The 18117-nt window shown below is 35.0% G+C and overlaps 1 protein-coding gene across 3 annotated transcripts in view; it reads right to left on the reverse strand.

Moving 5' to 3' along the window:
* Positions 1-18117, reverse strand: part of CERT1 (ceramide transporter 1) — a 105575-nt gene that overhangs the window by 30237 nt on the left and 57221 nt on the right. For all 3 annotated transcript variants that reach the window (XM_019835672.3, XM_019835677.3, XM_045062205.1), the window contains 5 exons: positions 17444-17551; positions 16529-16667; positions 11065-11148; positions 5874-6031; positions 912-1004 (listed from right to left, as the gene is read on the reverse strand). In XM_019835672.3, coding sequence (XP_019691231.3) covers positions 912-1004; positions 5874-6031; positions 11065-11148; positions 16529-16667; positions 17444-17551 — 582 coding nt within the window. The remainder of the gene's footprint in view (positions 1-911; positions 1005-5873; positions 6032-11064; positions 11149-16528; positions 16668-17443; positions 17552-18117) is intronic.

The following is an 18117-nucleotide window of genomic DNA, read 5'->3' on the forward strand; positions in this document are numbered from 1 at the left end:
TATCCATGCCTAGTACAGTGTCTTGCATACATAGTATATCTTAAGGAATGAATTTAAGATTATAACGTAATTTCTGGGGATGCCTGGGTGGCTCAGTTGGTTAAGCACCCGACTGCAGCTCAGGCCATGATCTCGCAGTCTGTGAGTTCAAGCCCCGCATTGGGCTCTGTGCTGAAAGTTTGGAGCCTGGAGCCTGGAGCCTGCTTCGGATTCTGTGTCTGTCTCTGTCTCTGCCCCTCCCTTACTCGCACTCTGTCTCAGTCTCTCAAAAATAAAAATTAAAAAAAAAAAATCACTTTTATTATGATAGAAGAAGATAAGATTCAGTAGGTTGAGAGGGAAAGATTAGGGCCTGAGGTCCCTGGGTAGAGAAAAACACATATTTTGGAACAATGCTGGGAGTGTCTGACCACAACAAACCCCCTCAGGAGTAAGGTTCCTCTTAAGAATGTAACAGACCCCACCTACTCCCTTTCAGGTTTTCCTCAGAAATTTGACAAAAGACCTAAGTATGGCCGTAGACCACTCAATTCAATGAAAAGGAGCCAACACCTACAGAATAACCCCAGAACCTAGAGTGATCAAGCCCATAAGGGTAGAACCTGAGAAGGAACAAGGGGGAAGGGATGAGGGAAAGCTGACCAGAACTTTACAGAACAAGGGCCCTTCTCTACGGTCCTTGCATTCACTTCCAAATGTTCCTTCTCTGTAAAGAGAACTTTCCTACTATTCTTCTTTTCTAATCTTATACTCTAATAAACTTTTGCCTACTGCTCATTTTGTGTCCAAGTCTTCATTCTTCAAAGCAGTGCGACAATGAATCCCGGGTATTGTGGTAAAAAAATCCTGCAACATTATGATAGATATGACCTATATTTTCCTCCTTCTAAAATCAAAATATAACTTCATACCTCATAATCTGGTCCTCCAAAGTGGGATTTTTTCTTGAGTTCTGTCATGGCATTTTTGTATGCTTCTTCTATTCTTCTTCTCTTCTCAGTTTCCTAAAAAAAAAAAAAAAAAGCAAGTGAAAAATTACATCTGAAGTGGAATTTTCTCTGCATTTCACTGAAATTTTACAATTTGGCTAAACAACAGTAATAAAAAGAAACATCCCACTCCTGTGAAAAATGAGCATTGTTTTGTCCAAGAAAACACTTTTCTTTGAGATATACTTTACACACAAACCACCATTTAAATTACCACTAAGAATTACCTTATAGGTGGGCTATATATTTAGGTGTATTAAGTAACTGTCAAAGTGCCTATGCTTAAAAAAAAAGAAAAAAGATAAAATTAACACTAGAAATGCCTACAATATATTTATGTGTTTGTTTCCCACCAGTAAAGGTGTATTTATTTTGCTTTAAAGAAAGAAAGCAATGGATGTGAAGAAAATAATCAACAGGCGAAATCAATGAATGCTAAAATATACTCTAAGAAAGATGAATGTCTAGTACTTTTCTCACTGTTGGTTAAAACTATTTTAGAGCTGAAAAAGAGCTTAGATTTCTACTTTGACCCTCATCTTTAATCTATAGCCTTATGGGGTTAAAAGATCCAAAGTCAACACACAAAAAAAAGGCTGGCCCTGGGGCACCTGGGTGGCTCAGTCAAAAGAGTGAGAGTAATGATTTCAGCTCAGGTCACGATCTCAGCTTCCTAAGATCCAGATCTGAGATCTAGCCTCGCCATGGGCTTCCCCAGCTCAGAGCTGACAGTGCTGGGCCTGCTTGGGATTTTCTCTCCTCTCTCTGCCGCTCTCCTGTTAGCACTCTCTCTCTCAAAATAAATAAATAAATAAATAAATAAATATTTTTTAAAAAGGGCTGGCCCTGGCACTACCAATCTCAAACTTCTTTCTACACCAAATGTACTGCCCTGGTCAAATCTGATAACTTAAGTCTAACAAGCTTATAAGGAACGTGTATTTATTCTCTTTATTCCCTTCCCTTACCTCAAATCCTTAAGGGCTAAGTTAAAGTCCACAGGAACACACACAAAGCTAACTACGTCCAAATATCCTATCTGCATTAAAGCTTGTACAAATCAGTTAATTGTTCATTGGACTTAAAGACTAATTTTTGCACACTCAAGAGAAAGCAGGTATATAGACCCACCAGAATGGCTAAAATTTAAAAAGAAAACAAATTCCCACAATAACTTGACAATAACAAGTGTTACTAAGAGTAAAGAGGCAAGTGAATTCTCATCTATTGCTGATAGAAGTATAAAGTGACATGACCACTTTGGAAAACTGTTTGCCAATATCCACCACAGCTAGCATATACCCCATGAACCAACGATTCTACTCCTAGGTATATGCCCAAGAGAAATGAGTGAATATGCTCCAAAAGCTATGTACAAGAAAGCTCATAGCAGCTTTATTCAAAATAGCTAAAATATAAAAACCAAAGGAAAAACTGATAAGCAAACTGAAGTCATACAATGAAATACAACAATAAAAAAGAATAAACTACCATTAAATGTAACAATACAAATAAATCTCACGGTCAATGTTGAGGGAAAAAACAGCCAGACACAAGAGTGTATACGTATACGGTCACCTCTTGAGATGGTGGTATGGTATGGACCAGGAAAAGGCATGCAGGAACCTTCTGGGGTACTATAAAAATTCTTTATCTTAATCTGAGTGGCAGTTATAGAGGTGTATACATATGCATAAAAATCGTCACACGGGACACTTAAGACTGGCACACCTTACCATACTTATGCTATACCTAAATTTTAAAAACTGAACACAACAAAAACATACAGCACAATAATAATATTCAAAGGACTTAAGGGAAAATGAAAAACCACATGAAATTACATATGAGAGCCTATTAATGTAAGCAAACATCTTCAGTGAATTGATTTTCTCTTACTAATACTGTTAATAAGTAAAATTGTTTAATCTTAGAATTTCTGGTCTTCTTAGACATGACTAGCTAACAATTCAGTATATGTCTTCTGTAATAGAAAGGATTATTATAGGTAACCAAGAAAAATAACCACTAAATATTAATTTTCTATTACTCAGCTGAAAAAATAATAGAACTGACATTAGAAACAGTATAAACAATACTGCTATCAAATACCTGTTATTATATCACCTATTACCTATTTAATTGCTCTCAATAGATTAAGCTCTTTGAGGGACAATTTCCTGCTCATTGCTGTTTTCCCATTTCTAGCTTAGAGCTAGCACATTGGAAGCGTACAAATACTTTTTGAAGGAAACAGAAATTTCACTTAAATCATATTAAATTACCACTGTACTTTCCTTCCCAATTATACGAATTACTTAAAAGACCTATTTGTTGATAAACTAGTCTCTCCACTCAAGAACTTTCTATTTCTTATAGAATGTGTTTTATACATATATAAATATATACATATATACTTATATGCATATATACACACATGTATGTACACTACACATATACACGTATCTATATACATATCTATATCTATATACACGTAAGTATACACACACATACATACTGTGTATCACACCCACATTCTTACATTTCACATAAAATGTAACTGAGATCCAAAAAGAAAAAGGAAAGGACCCAAATAAATAAAATCAAGAATGAAAGAGGAGAGATCACAAACAACACAGCAGAAATAAAAACAATAAGAGAATATTATGAGCAATTATATGCCAATAAAATGGGAAATCTGGAAGAAATGGACAAATTCCTAGAAATATATAAACTGTCAAAACTGAAACAGGAAGAAATAGAAAATATGAACAGACACATAACCAGTAAAGAAATTGAATTAGTAATCAAAAATCTCCCAAGAAACAAGAGTCCAGGGCCAGATGGCTTTCCAGGGGAATCCTACCAAACATTTAAGGAAGAGTTAACACCTAATCTCTTGAAGTTGTTCCAAAAAATAGAAATGGAAGGAAAACTCCCAAGCTCTTTCTATGAAGCCAGCATTACCTTGATGCCAAAACCAGACAGAGACCCCACAAGAACTATAGACCAATTTTCCTGATGAACATGGATGCAAAAATCCTCAACAAGATATCAGCCAACTGGTTCCAACAATACATTAAAAAAATTATTCACCACAATCAAGTGGGATTTATACCTGGGATGCAGGCCTGGTTCAATATCTGCAAAATAATCAATGTGATTCATCACATCAATAAAAGAAAGGACAAGAACCATATGATCCTCTCAACAGATGCAGAGAAAGCATTGGACAAAATACAGCATCGTTTCTTGATAAAAACCCTCAAGAAAGTAGGGATAGAAGGAGCATATCTCAAGATCATTAAAACCATATACAAAAGACCCAATGCTAATATCATCCTCAATGGAGAAAAACAGAGCTTTCCCCTTAAGGTAAGGAACAAGACAGGGATGTCCACTCTCGCCACTGTTATTCAACATAGTATTGGAAGTCTTAGCCTCTGCAATCAGACAACACAAAGAAATAAAAGGCATCCAAATCAGCCAGGAGGAGGTCAAACTTTCACTCCTCACAGATGACATGATACTCCATACAGAAAACCCAAAAGATTCCACCAAAAAACTGCTAAAACTGATCCATGAATTCAGCAAAGTTGCAGGATATAAAATCAATACACAGAAATCGGTTGCATTCCTATATACCAACAATGAAGCAAAATAAAGACAAATCAAGGCATCGATCCCACTTACAATTGCATGAAAAACCATAAAATACCTAGGAATAAATCTAACCAAAGAGGTGAAAAATCTATACACTGAAGACTATAGAAACCTTATGAAAGAAATGGAAGAAGACACAAAAAAAATGGAAAAAGCTTCCATGCTCCTGGATAGGAAGAATACTGTTAAAATGTCAATACTACCCAAAGCAATCTACATATTCAATGCAATCCCTATCAAAATAACACCAGCATTCTTCACAGAGCTAGAACAAATAATCCTAAAATTTGTCTGAAACCAGAAAAGACACTGAATAGCCAAAGCGATCTTGAAAAAGAAAACCAAAGCAGGAGGCATCACAATCCCGGCCTTCAAACTGTACTACAAAGCTGTAATGTTTATTTATTTTTGAGAGAGAGAGTGGGAGAGAACAGGGCGGGGGGTGGGGACAGAGATTTCTGCACAAAGTCAGATTTTGACTACTGTCTGGCCTAGTATTCAGAGCTGAAATATAACATAGAGTAAAATTCTTCCAACTGCTACTTAGAATTTCTGGACCAGTCTCTGTACCTCAGCTCCTTCTTTAAATGATGGCATTAGACTAGAACTAAATCTTCTAAGATATGTTAGAGTTGTTAACATTTTATTGTTTTACTGATGTTGAATTCTAAATAGAAGTTTTCCTACTAAACAAATTCACTGAGCCAAAGGTGACATTAGGAACTAAAGACTCATACTGTAATGCTATTATGAATGCTAAAGTTTAAGCAAAGGTGGAAACAGGCGAATATGAGGCAAATGTTCAATGAACAACGTAATATATGTTAAATAATAGCACAATGACCCTGGAAGTATACACAGCTATGAACACAGTAAGCTAGTGTTTAACTTCATAAACTGGTGTTTAAGAACTTAAATACAGCTGCACGTATTTCACAATTAAGCTAGGTAATGTTAAATGGCTTATCACTTCTATTCCAAGGCATTTCTATTACTACAAAATTTTTTATATTAAAATCCTACCAAGAATTTATGTTGTATGTAACCAAATACATAACTGGTGAATCTCATTAGGAAAATGAGTTTAAGATGCCCACAAAATTTCAGAAGAGTAGTATCCCCTGCTACTTCTATCAATCCCAATAGATTTTTCCCTAAGAAATTGCTATAAAGCTGAATCAAATTGGATCATTTTTTAAAAAGAAGAAAAACAACACTTACCTTATCCAGTCTTTTTTGCCAGCTGTCCTCACGTTTTACCATCAGTTCAATACAATGAGAAAGTGTAGCAAGGATTCCAGCAGTAGTTGCTTTAAAAGTTATCGCCTCCCCTTTAAAGTCTATACCATTAATTCCTCTTGGTGTTACATGTGGAAATACTGGGGGAAAAAAAAGCTATTCACTGAACACCTTTGTAATGAAGAAACAAGTCTTCATCAAAATGTAAAACTAAAAAATGTTTAAAAACCCAGTAAGTCAGAGAAGGCTCTTGGATTCTAATTCTCCTCTTGATGGCCAACATTTAAAAATTTCCATCCATACTCTACAAGCAAAGAAGCTTGTGGCAGCATATGTACTTTCATAGCTTTTTTTCTGGATGTTGTTTCATGAAATCTATTTGCTGTACTACACCCAGTGAACAAAGTGGTAGGAGGAATACTTTACCAATAATACTCTGACATCTTAAAGTGGGACGAAACTATGGCAAGAACTACCTTACATTTTGAGAGACCTAAAATTTAAAAAATACCTAAAGATAAACCATACAGAATTGAATAAGGTATGTAAAATTAAAATAAATGTCCAAAATTAAGTCTGAGACCAATGCACATGTTAAATGGCTCTTATGTTTATATTTTATAATTTTAACTCAGAGTTAGTCTTTGAATTAAATGAAAACTCTTACAACTCACAAGATGCAAGCAAGAGAGCATAATATCTTATACCATTAACTAATAAAAAACCACTCCAAGAGAACTCCTTAAGAGAAATAATGATACTTTCAACTTTAAAAACTCCTATATAGATATGACTTAGCAAAGGTGTAATCCACAAAAGAAGTAATAAAATGAACTTCATCAAAATTTAAAATTTCTGCTCTTGAAAGTACTGTTAAAAGAATGAAAGTTGTAGTTATGCAGAATGAATAAGTGTAAAGGTCTAATGTATGGCAAGAGGACTATAGTTAATAACACTGTAAATTTGCTAAGATAGATTTATCAACTTTGATATCTTTTCAAAGAACCAATTTATAGTTGGATTGTATTGTGTTTTGAGTCTCTTCTTTTATAATAAAGGTGTTTCAGCTATAAATTTCCCTCTAAGCACAGCTTTAGTTGCAGTCCATCAGTTTTGGTATATTGTATTTTTGCTTTCATTCATCTCACAGTAATTTCTAATTTCCTTTCTGATTTTGTCTTTAATCCACTGGTTATATGTGAGGGTGTTAATGTCCACGTATTTGTGAATACCCTAAATTTCTGTCACTGATTTTTAATTTTATTCCATTGTGGTTAGAGGACATACTTTGTATGATTTCAATCCTTTTAAATTAATTGACGCTGGTTTATGGTCTCTCCTGAAGAATGTTACATATACTATTCTCCTATTGTTAAGGATATTGGTAAGAATATATATTCTCCTATTGTTAAGTGGAGAGTTCCATAGATGTCTACCAGGTCTGTTTGTTTTTATAAGTATTTTATTTCCTTGGTGTTCTTCCTACTTGTTGTATCCATTATTGAAAGCTGGATAGTCAAGTCTCAAACTATTACAATTCAATTGTCTTTTTTTTCCTCTTCAATTTATTCAGTTTTTGCTCCATGCATTCTGTTATTATATACAACTACATGTATAATTGTTATGCCTTTTTGATGAATTGACACTATTATCATAAAGTCTCCCCTTTTGACTCTAGAAATATAAATTAAGAAAAGGATGCACAGAACATAACAAGAAAACTTACATTAGAGGTAAATATTGTTCACAAAAGGTTGAGGAAACAGTCCTTACATCATGATTTAGAACCGTGAGATCATGACCTGAGTTGAAGTTGGATGCTTAACTGACTAAGCTACCCAAGCGCCCCAGGAAGGTGTTTTCATATCCAAAAATTCCTCCTCTAGTCTAATATTCAAATTACCTTTAAGTGTCTTTATTATCATCTTAGAACCTGTGGAAGTTTTATTCTAATCTTCACATCTCACCCTCAATCCTATTCTTGGAATACATACAATTTATTATCAGGTCGGTATACTAGTTCTAAATTTTTAAAAATCTTAACATATTCACTAATCACAATAGGTAATCTTGACCAAATCTTTTTTAAAGTTTATTTATGTTTTAAAAAGAGAGCGTGCATGTGCATGAGTGGGGAAGGGGCAGAGAGGGAGAGAGAATCCTAAGCAGGCTCCATACTGACAGCACAGAGCCAGATGTGGGGCTTGATCCTATGGCTGTGAGATCATGATCTGGGCCAAAATCAAGAGTTGGGACCCTTAATCGACTGAGCCACCCAGGAGCCCCTAGACCAAAGCTTTAATGATGGCTCTAATGGTAAAATTTGTTACAATGACCACTCCCAAGAATCAAGTATCATTTCTCCCTTTTCTGATGTTGGCTGCATCTAGCACTAAGAGCCTGTCTTTTTTGAGAGATGACTGACACCCTAATCCCATGCTATGATCAAGTAGTACCAGATTTAAAGACTACATGTTCTATTCACTTTACCAGATTATATAGAAAACTTCTAACTCATTTCTAACTCTAACAGAAAGTTACTTTCCATCTATGGTAATTAACAAGAGTTACTTTGCATCAACAGTAAGAAAGGAATTATTCTGTTTAATTTTAAAGTTTTTATTTATTTATTTTTTTGGGGGGTGGAGAAAGTGAAGAGAGCACGAACACAAGTGGGAGAGGGGCAGAGGGAGAGGGAGAGAGTGGGGTGGGGGCAGAGAATCCCAAGCAACCTCCACACTGTTAGCACGGAGCCCAATGTGGCAATGTGGGGCTTGAACCCATGAACCATGAGATCTGGACTGAGCTGAAATCAAGAGTCCGTTGCTTAACCGACTAAGCCACCCAGGTGCCCCAAGAAAGCAATTATCTTATTTTATTTTAATGTTCTTTTAATTTATTTTAAAAAGAGAGAATGAATGAATTTTTATTTATTTTAAAATAAGAGAGAGATAGAGATAGAGAGAGAGAGAGAGAGAGAGAGAGAGAGAGAGAGAGAGAGAGAGAAAATGAATGAATAAATAAATGGGGGACCGGCAGAGAGGAAGACACAGAATCTGAAGCAGGCTCCAGGCTCAGAGCTGCCAGCACAGAGCCCCACGTGGGGCTTAAACTCATGAACCGCAACATCATGACCTGAGCCAAAGTTGGACACTTAATCAACTGAGCCACCCAGGCACCCTGAAAAGAATTATTTTAAACAGTGCATTCCACAAGTGTACTTCAAACATGACTCATGATTTAAAAAATTATGTAAACATCTTGTAGGGTATTTCTCTAAATGACTCTAATAACTTTGCCTTCTGTTGCTTGGTTTCAAGTCTCCAGAAAAAGAGATTGGAGGCTTTCCTCAAATGTCTGGAAATCTGACTATCTGTTCACATTTAAGAGTAAGTTACTAGAAGCTCTGTAAGCATTAGCAGGCTTTTAAACCCAGTGGACTTCATTTAAGGGTGATCTGGTAGTGAGACAGCTTCTTCATGGTAGATGTAGAAAATCTCTATAGGTCCCTTCCTTGTGGTCATTCAGCATCTAGAGTTATGTTCTATTTTTGTATCAGAAAATATACATCTGGTTGATGGGTATTCTGGAAACAGGGTAAAAGAAGGGAGCTTCAGTACACAGACTTTCATTTCGTGCCTGATCACCAGAGTTCTTGGAGATAAAAAGAACAATGAGGTTGCTAAATTTCAATACTCAGTTTGTAAATTTCTGCATAATCACTTTATTGATTGATGATAGGCCAATACACCTATCTTTTGCTGTGCCAGGTATTCCAGAATCTAGAACCGTCCATTTCAATTTCTATAGAAAATAAATTTCTATTCTATTCTGGGGAGTGTAGGTCGGGGAACTGACTAGGCTGGAAGATTGGACTTGCGAGTTTTACAAATTAACAATTTTCCCAATGTCCAAACAAAATCTTTTTTCCATTAAAGCAGATTATTTATTGTGAAATTAAAATATAACTTAAAATAATCTTCCCCAAATAACCCTCTAATTTAATAAAGATAAGTCTAGATGGCTCAGTAAGGTGCAACATTTCAGTCCCAAGTCCCAAGTCCCAAGTCCCAAGGATAGATAACCGTGTAGTAAGAAGCTAGTATTTCACAAGACTGAGGGGAGGGCAGGTCATAAGCAGGAAGAAAGCTATGATGAAACTAAGAAACAGGAAGAGCCAAAAAGGAAAAAGTAGGGGGAGAGAAGTATCAGATTTTAGTATCAATAATAGAATATTCCACTGTGATCTACGAAAAAGAAAATTAATTCCATGCATACGACAGTTTGAAAAATTATTTGAAAACAGTCCACAAATTATACCTCACATTCTTTCACAACATTAGCAAAAATAAGCTTAATTAGATTAACTTATTTTTTCACAATGTCTTATTTTTGTAACTTAAAAATTTTTTTACAAATCTAATCCAGCTTTTTTGTAGGATATTTCAAAAGAAGAGTACTGACTATGGATCACAGGTTTCTGGATTTGTTTTTTTGTTTTTTCAGGTTTAAGATTCCTCATGTAAATGATACCATGCAGTATTTGTCTTTGGCTTATTTCTCTTACATTAGGCCCTCGAGCTTCATCCATGTTGGTGCAAACCGTAGGTTTCTAATGAACAATTCAGAATTCCATCTAATAAGTTAGCCATTATAAATACAGCAAAAATAAATGGGTATATGAAATAAACCACCTTGCTCCTGTGTCTATAAACAAATACGTGGTGAAATCAGAGCTATTTTTAATAACTTACATTTAATAACACTGATTATATACTTTTTAATACCAGTTTATTAAGTGGAGACAGAAAAGTATGTTGAACAGAGAGAATATACTTTAAATAAACATTCAAGTTATATTATAATGCTTCCCCTCCAAGAAATAAACTTTGAGTTCTAGAAACTGATTTTATAAAATACTGCTGAAATAAGCAGGTCAATGTCTGGAATTTAGAATGAGTCTTTGTTAGATAATGAGCTGCCATTATTATTTAATGTCACAATGTGTATTTTACTCATATGTCTTTTCCTGGAAGAAACTTTCACTTTCCAGTAATTACACTGCTTTTTAAAAACTACTCAATTAGATAATTATTCTTGTTATATACTTAGTTATTATATAACTTTAGAAAGTACACTTAATCCAGCCAACCGGAAAAAATATACTACTTACACTTTTCCTTATTGCCATTAGTATTATGCAAGAAGTCTCCATCGGAACGTGTTGTAGGAAAGTCATCTTCATCATCTTCTACCACTAAAGAAAATGTATTTCAGGATATTAGGATTAAAGGAAATAGAAAACCAATTTATTCTTATGTTCGAATGAAGTCAATATATTCTAGATTCTGTGAGTACAAGACCTTATTTACCTTTGTATTTTCAAAGGTTGTCAAGGTATGCCCAATAAACATGCTGTGCAATGTCTTGAAATACATTAGAAAAATTGTACCCATTCTCATTTGTGTAAGGGATAACATTGAGATATGAATTGTTTTGTCCTTTAGTCATCCTATCCCTTCCTACCCAGCTTGGGGTGATTTCCTAAGTCTACCAGAGGCCTGCAAGGGCTGAGCAGGACTGTAAGAGAGTAAATTACATGCAAAAGATACCTTAACTTGCCTCTGGGAGTTCTTAAATTTACTATTTCTGCATGTGTAGGGAATGACTTACAGGTCATGACAACAAAATGACTTACAGGTGTGATATCAATTTGCATTCATCCTTATGAGTATGTGCCTGGACATTCCTTTTAACTTACTCAGTTCCAGAAAAAACAGAATCCCCTATGTTCTCTTTCTGCATACCTTTTTGTTCTATGTCCTATCCCTTTTTCTACTAACATACTTTAATCCACTGTATTATGTATTCCACTCTTAATGCAAATTTATAAACCTTATTCTCTGCTATCATGTTTTTTAATGGCTTCTTTCTTTTCTTTTTAGGTACTCCCTTTCTATGTAAGAAGTCTTCATTCTAAATTAATGTTTTACTTCTTGTCTGTATCTCTTTACATCAGGAGTAACTTCATCCTACAATAAACATTTCATCTGCTTTAGCTCTCTCTCTCCAATGGATGTAGAACCCACTCCTGTTTCTTATTCCTCCCCTAAATGGCAATAATCACCATGAAAAATACGTTTGTTCTATACTGCCATTTTCTAATTATTAGGCTATTTCATTTTTTCATCACTTAAAAATTTTGCCACTCATCTATAACAACGTTTTCAAATCATAAGCTATTATCTACTAATACCTACTATTCATTTCTACCTAGCAAAGTAATATCAATACCTGACTAACATTTTTCTTTTCTATGTCCATCATTCCTATAGACGTCAATATTCATATTGAAGCCTCTGCAGGCATCTTAGTCCCAAGACTCATCAGATTCCCAGATTGTGTGGATCTTCATCTTCTTGTCAATCATTTGCAAATATGGTCAATTCTAAGAAGTTCATTAACACAGCATATTGCTCTGTTTTTAAATCAGTACTTACCATCAAACAAGATCCTGACCTTGACGCAATACTACTTTGACCAACTGTTCTTAAATAGTACTAAAGGTTTGTGCTTCACTTATCTCACTAGAATCTATTTTGGGTTTTGTATCTCTAACCATCTAACAGCCTAGTACCACCAAACAGGGATTTTCAACTTTATTTTTCTAGTGCAACACTCAATATAAAATTGATGAAAATAAGAGCTGTTCTGGCTAAAAGAGTGGCGTTCCTCTTTTCCTTCCCAACCAAGCACTCCTTGTCCATCCTTGAGCTACCTTTAAGGGATGTGTGACATGATTTAAAGCTACTGTCCTAATATAAATCCCCCATCCCAATCAGACTGGTTTTCCTTACTAACATTCAAATCTATTATGCTAAATTGTATCTTTGGATCTTGCACATTCCTGCTTTCCCTATCCCTGCAATAATCTAAACAAACCACATTAAAAACAGCAGCTATTATTTATTCAATTGTTGCTGTTATGCACAGTTCTAATGTATGTATATTCTCACTTAATTCTCACAATCATATGTGCTGGATATAATATTCACTTTATAGCTGAGACAACAGATGTGAAAAAATGTTAAGTAATCTACTTCAAGTCAACAAACTAACAATGAATAAAAGAGCAAGATTAATAGAAACTTTCCTTTAATGTGATACATCTATCTTCTTTTAAAATCAAACACTATGTTTAGGGTAGAGACAATGTTTTCTACTTCTGCAAACCATACACACACACACACACAACTTTAAGGGTTAGTTAAATCCTACTGAAGTATGTGTGGGAATGTGGGTGGTCTGGTTAAGACTGCCTAACTAACCATTCTGATTAAATATTTTATATAAAAACACTGAACACCTAAAATAAATGAGAATTTGCTGTTATCGTTTCAATGACACACTTAAAAAGCACAGTGATTCTTAAAATTCTTTAAGCCATAAAAACACTTCAAACCAAGAATACTCTACCCGGCAACATTATCATTCAGAATTCAAGGAGAGATAAAGAGTTTTCCACACAAGCAAAAGCTAAAGGAGTTTGTCACCACTAAACTGGCCTTACAGGAAATGTTAAGGAGACTTCTTTAGGCTGAAAAGTAAGTGTGTTAATTAGAAACAAGAAAATATATGAAAGAATAAATTCTCATTGGAAAGGTAAACAGAGTAAAGGTAGTAGATTAATAACATAAAGCTAGCATGAAGGCTACATGACAAAGTATTAGAGCAATCCACTACCTACAATCCACTGTTGTCATATTTTGATAATTTTTATCTATTTATTTAGAGAAAGATAAGAGAGAACGTGAACAGGGCAGAGAGAGAGGGACAGAGAGAATCCCAAGCAGACTCCACACTGTCAGTGTGGAGCCTGATGTGGGGCTCAAACTCACAAACTGTGATCATGACCTGGGCTGAAATCAAGAGCTGGATGCTTAATCGACAGAGCCACCCAGGCACCCCCAAGGTATTGATAATTTAATGAAAGATCCTTAGATTCAGTTCAGCAACTCTGATCTACAAAGTAGGAAACTATGGTCCATGTCCTTATTTCACCTTTACCCAGCATGAGTTCTTAAAAATATCAATATTTTTTATAATAGCTTTATAGGGAAATCAGTTGTTATGGTTTGAATTATGTCCCTGCAACATTCATATGTTAGAAGCCTAACCTTCCATACCTCAGAATGTGACTGTATCTGGAGACGGGGTGTTCACAGAGGTAATCAAGTTAAAATGAAGTCACTAGGGTGGGCCCTAATCCAAGACGACCAGTGTCCTCATAAACGAAGGAAATTTAAACACAGGCACTTACAGAAGGAAGATGATGTGAAGACAAAGGGAAGAGACAACCCTTCTATAAGCTCAGGAGAGAGACCTAAAATAGATCCTTCCCTCATGGCCCTCAGAAGAAACCAATGTTGGTAACAACTCATCTCAGACTTCTAGCCTCCAGAACTGTGAGAAAATAAATTTCTCTTGTTTAAGCCACCTAGTCTATAGTACTTTGTGATAGCAGCCCTAACAAATTAATATATTAGTCTACCACTGTTGCTATTTATTCAAACATGAATAGCACTTAAAATTATTTTTCAAAGATTCTATACAACCTGGTTATCACTGTATCCCAACTTCTAAGCCTTCCATTATCACTTTTGTCCTCGAAATGTTCTTTACTACTGATAAGATCATTTAAAAATAAATAAATTCTGTATGGATTCTCTTTTTGTTGAAAGGGCTATTTGCAAGCAAATGAAAGATGATGTGTAATGTTTAGTTTGATAAAAAAAGATATACACACATTTTTCTTAAGGAGAAACACAAGTTGAAAGGCCTTTATTTTTATAGAAATAAATATCAAATGTTAACCTAAAACTTAAAGTCTATGAAATATAAAGAACATTAAGGCTACTTAATTTAGATAAAATTAAGTACCTAAATTAAGTACTTTATGAGGAATATGGGTTTCTGCTTCTGACCAACATAGAAGAAACAGGCTACCCTCTAGAATGAAACTAAAAAACTCAAAAAACTACATGAAACAATGGTTTTCAAGACATTGGATATTAGGCCACAAAGGACAGTGATTCCTGAGAGTCAGGGAACAAATAACATGAGCCCTATGACTGCTCCAGGTTACTGTCTTGGGAGAGTTTCCAAGCTCTAGAGTAAGGAGGAAACCAGGAGTCTGGCAGACTCTCTAAGGTGAGAAGGAACTGACAGTACAGAGAAACAAAGGCAACTGGAATTCACAAGGCAGATGACTGCAGAGGAGAGGCCCGTACAGAGAAAGAATTCTGGAGATCAGCAGAAGGTCCCTTTGAACATTCAGTAGAGTACTGTTAGCACATACAAGTGAGGGAACTATAGAGGCCAGGGAAAGAACTGTATGAAAAAATTCCAGGGAAAAGTATCCAAAACCTACATGGTACAGGGAAAAGTACCTGTTTCCAAATCACGGACTGGAAAACCTCATAATTCACAGTGTACTGGTTAAAGAACACTGAAAACTCTTGCCTAGTAGTGGGGAGAAATTAAAATACATAACTGCAAGGTTCTTATACTATGCTTGGAAGTGGCATGTTACTTGAAGGTAGTTAAATGTCCATACTATGAACCATAAAGTAGCCACTAAAATAACGAAGAGTAATAGCTAAAAAGCCAAAGGAGGTGACAAAATTATTTACTAAATACTCAATCCAAAAGAAGGCAGAAGGGAGGGAAAAGAATAGAGAGAACAAAAAGTATCAACTCAGATCAAACACATTTAATAAGACCAAGAAATGAAACCTTGTCAAGCAACCTAGTTATACTGGGAATGAACATGGTGCTATTTAGGAATACTGAAGGCATTTTTGTCTTCACAGCAAAGGAAAGGAACAAATGAAGAGCAGATGTTAACAACATCAGTAATATCTTTAGCAGTAACAAAGAAAGAGTAACTTTAAAAACTTACACGAGTTAACTTAAGATCATGTCTCTTAAATTAAAAAATTCACTAAAGATTATTTTTAAACGTCTATGTAGCTCCATCATTGATTTCTTCTTCTATGAGAAAAAAGCCAGAGGAAGGGAGGGGGAGAGAGAGAAGTGAAGAGAAAAAGGAAGGGAGAAGAGGAGGAGGAAGACAGAGGAATACAGAGATCAAATGATTTCAGATTTAGAGGATTTAACATAAACATGCTTCTCTGTAAGACTCATCAGGGGGCGATTTTTTTTTTTTTTTTTTTTTTAAGTTAAGCTCTAGGCCTAACGTGGAGCTTGAACTCATGACCTGAGATCAAGAGTTGCATGCTCTACCAACTGAGCCAGCCAGGTGCCCCACAGGGTAAATTTATTAGATGTGATCATGTGAAATACCCCATACTACCGAGATGATAGATATATTTTTTAACGGAATAAAGAGTTTAAAAACCATGTAAAAGTCTTCAATGGCATCTGGTTTGGGTGATCAGATTAATTAGGGTATGTTAATATAGTATACAAGTTATAATACTGAAATCTGTTACATTGGGGGTTTTCAGCAAGTGACTATAGTTACCTTTATCACTTAAAGACATTACCCTTTAAGATCAAGAAGCTTTAAATCCATTCATTCTCCAAGTAAAAATAGTGGTAATAGCCTAATTAACCTTTATCCCTTTGAAGTTCATCCTTGGAGACAGCATCAGCACAGGCATCAAAGTACTTCTGTAAAGTATCAACTTGTCTACACAGGATATCTCTAAAGGTTTCCATTTCAGCCAGTTTTTCACGTAAACTGTGACCTTTCTGCAAAACACACAAAGTGGCGAGGTAATCCAAGTTAACAAAACTGGAATTTATATACTCCTATGATGTTTCATCACCTTTTAAAGTCTACATCTTATTACTGAGGGGATGGGGTAGGGAGAGTTGTCAAGTTCAACGTAACACTCCTAGGAATAGACTTGAACATGACTAATTAGTGGCTTGACAGTGATAAGCCTGAAGGAAGTAGAGAACAGTTAAATCTGACAATGTGCTAATATAACATTTAGTATTTTCAAATTAAACACTGTGAGGAAAAATTGTCAAAGACTTTGGGCAAACATATTACTCGGTGACCTTTCAAAGGAATAGTGAGTGTCATCTACAGAACTCTTAAGAGAGCATGTTGTTTGATCATATAGAATTTAATTTCATTGCACTGGAGCTATTTTACAACTCTTTAAGTAGTAGAAAACTGAGAGCAATGTAAAGTCCACAGAGGTGCAAATTAATTTTGTCCAGTGAACACACTTGGTTACTAATCTCTGAACAGAATATATTTGCATATATTAACAAAATCATTTCACTGTTCTTTACATTCTGCTTTGAGCCAATTTTTTTTACATCTTAACTCATTAATGAATGAAATAAAATCTGATATGTTCATTTTATATTTGTAAGAATCATGATTTTGCACCTTAAAAACCATAACAATATGAAATAAGTTACATTGTGGAATATTTCTTTCAAAAACCTATCAAGTTCTTTTCACAATACTCAGTACTCAATTTATGCTGCCCTATAGCATAACAACAAACCTTGAATGAAGAGGTGGATGTTGCAGAATAGCCACTTGCTCCAGACACCAGTGACACCATAGAACCATGTCGACGCAAGCTGGATTCAGATCCATATCCAGATTCGGTCTAAAAAAGAAAGTAAACTAAGTGAAAAAAAAGTTAAATAAAAAATACTTCATTATCACAAGAAAAAAAAGTTGTAACTGTGAGGTAATGGGTGTTAACTAAACTTATCGCAATATTCACTTCACAATACATATATATCAAATCATTACGTTGTACACTTTAATACAATGTCACATGTCAATTATATATCAATAAAACTGGAAAAAACACTTAAGAGCAAACAAAAGTTTCCCATAAATAAATAAGGTGATTGTAACAAAAATTAGCAATTTGAGTCCACTCAAGAAATACAGGTAACCCAATGGCATAAGTAATGCTTTTCAACACCTAGTTGCCATTTAATTGGGAAATTTACTGAACAACAACTTCATGTTGGGCTAGTGGGCTAGGAGGGTTAAATAACAGGAAAACTACCTTGAGTAGTCAAATTCAGAGACAAAGTAGAATAGTGGTTACCAGGGACTAGAGGAAGGGGGAAATGAGGAGTTGGAATTTTACAGGCAGAGTTTTTGTTGGAGAAAAGGAAAAAGTTCTGGAGATGGATGGTGATGTTCGAGATGGATGTA

This window comes from Felis catus, chromosome A1, assembly GCF_018350175.1.
Source record: "Felis catus isolate Fca126 chromosome A1, F.catus_Fca126_mat1.0, whole genome shotgun sequence".
NCBI lineage: Eukaryota > Metazoa > Chordata > Mammalia > Carnivora > Felidae > Felis > Felis catus.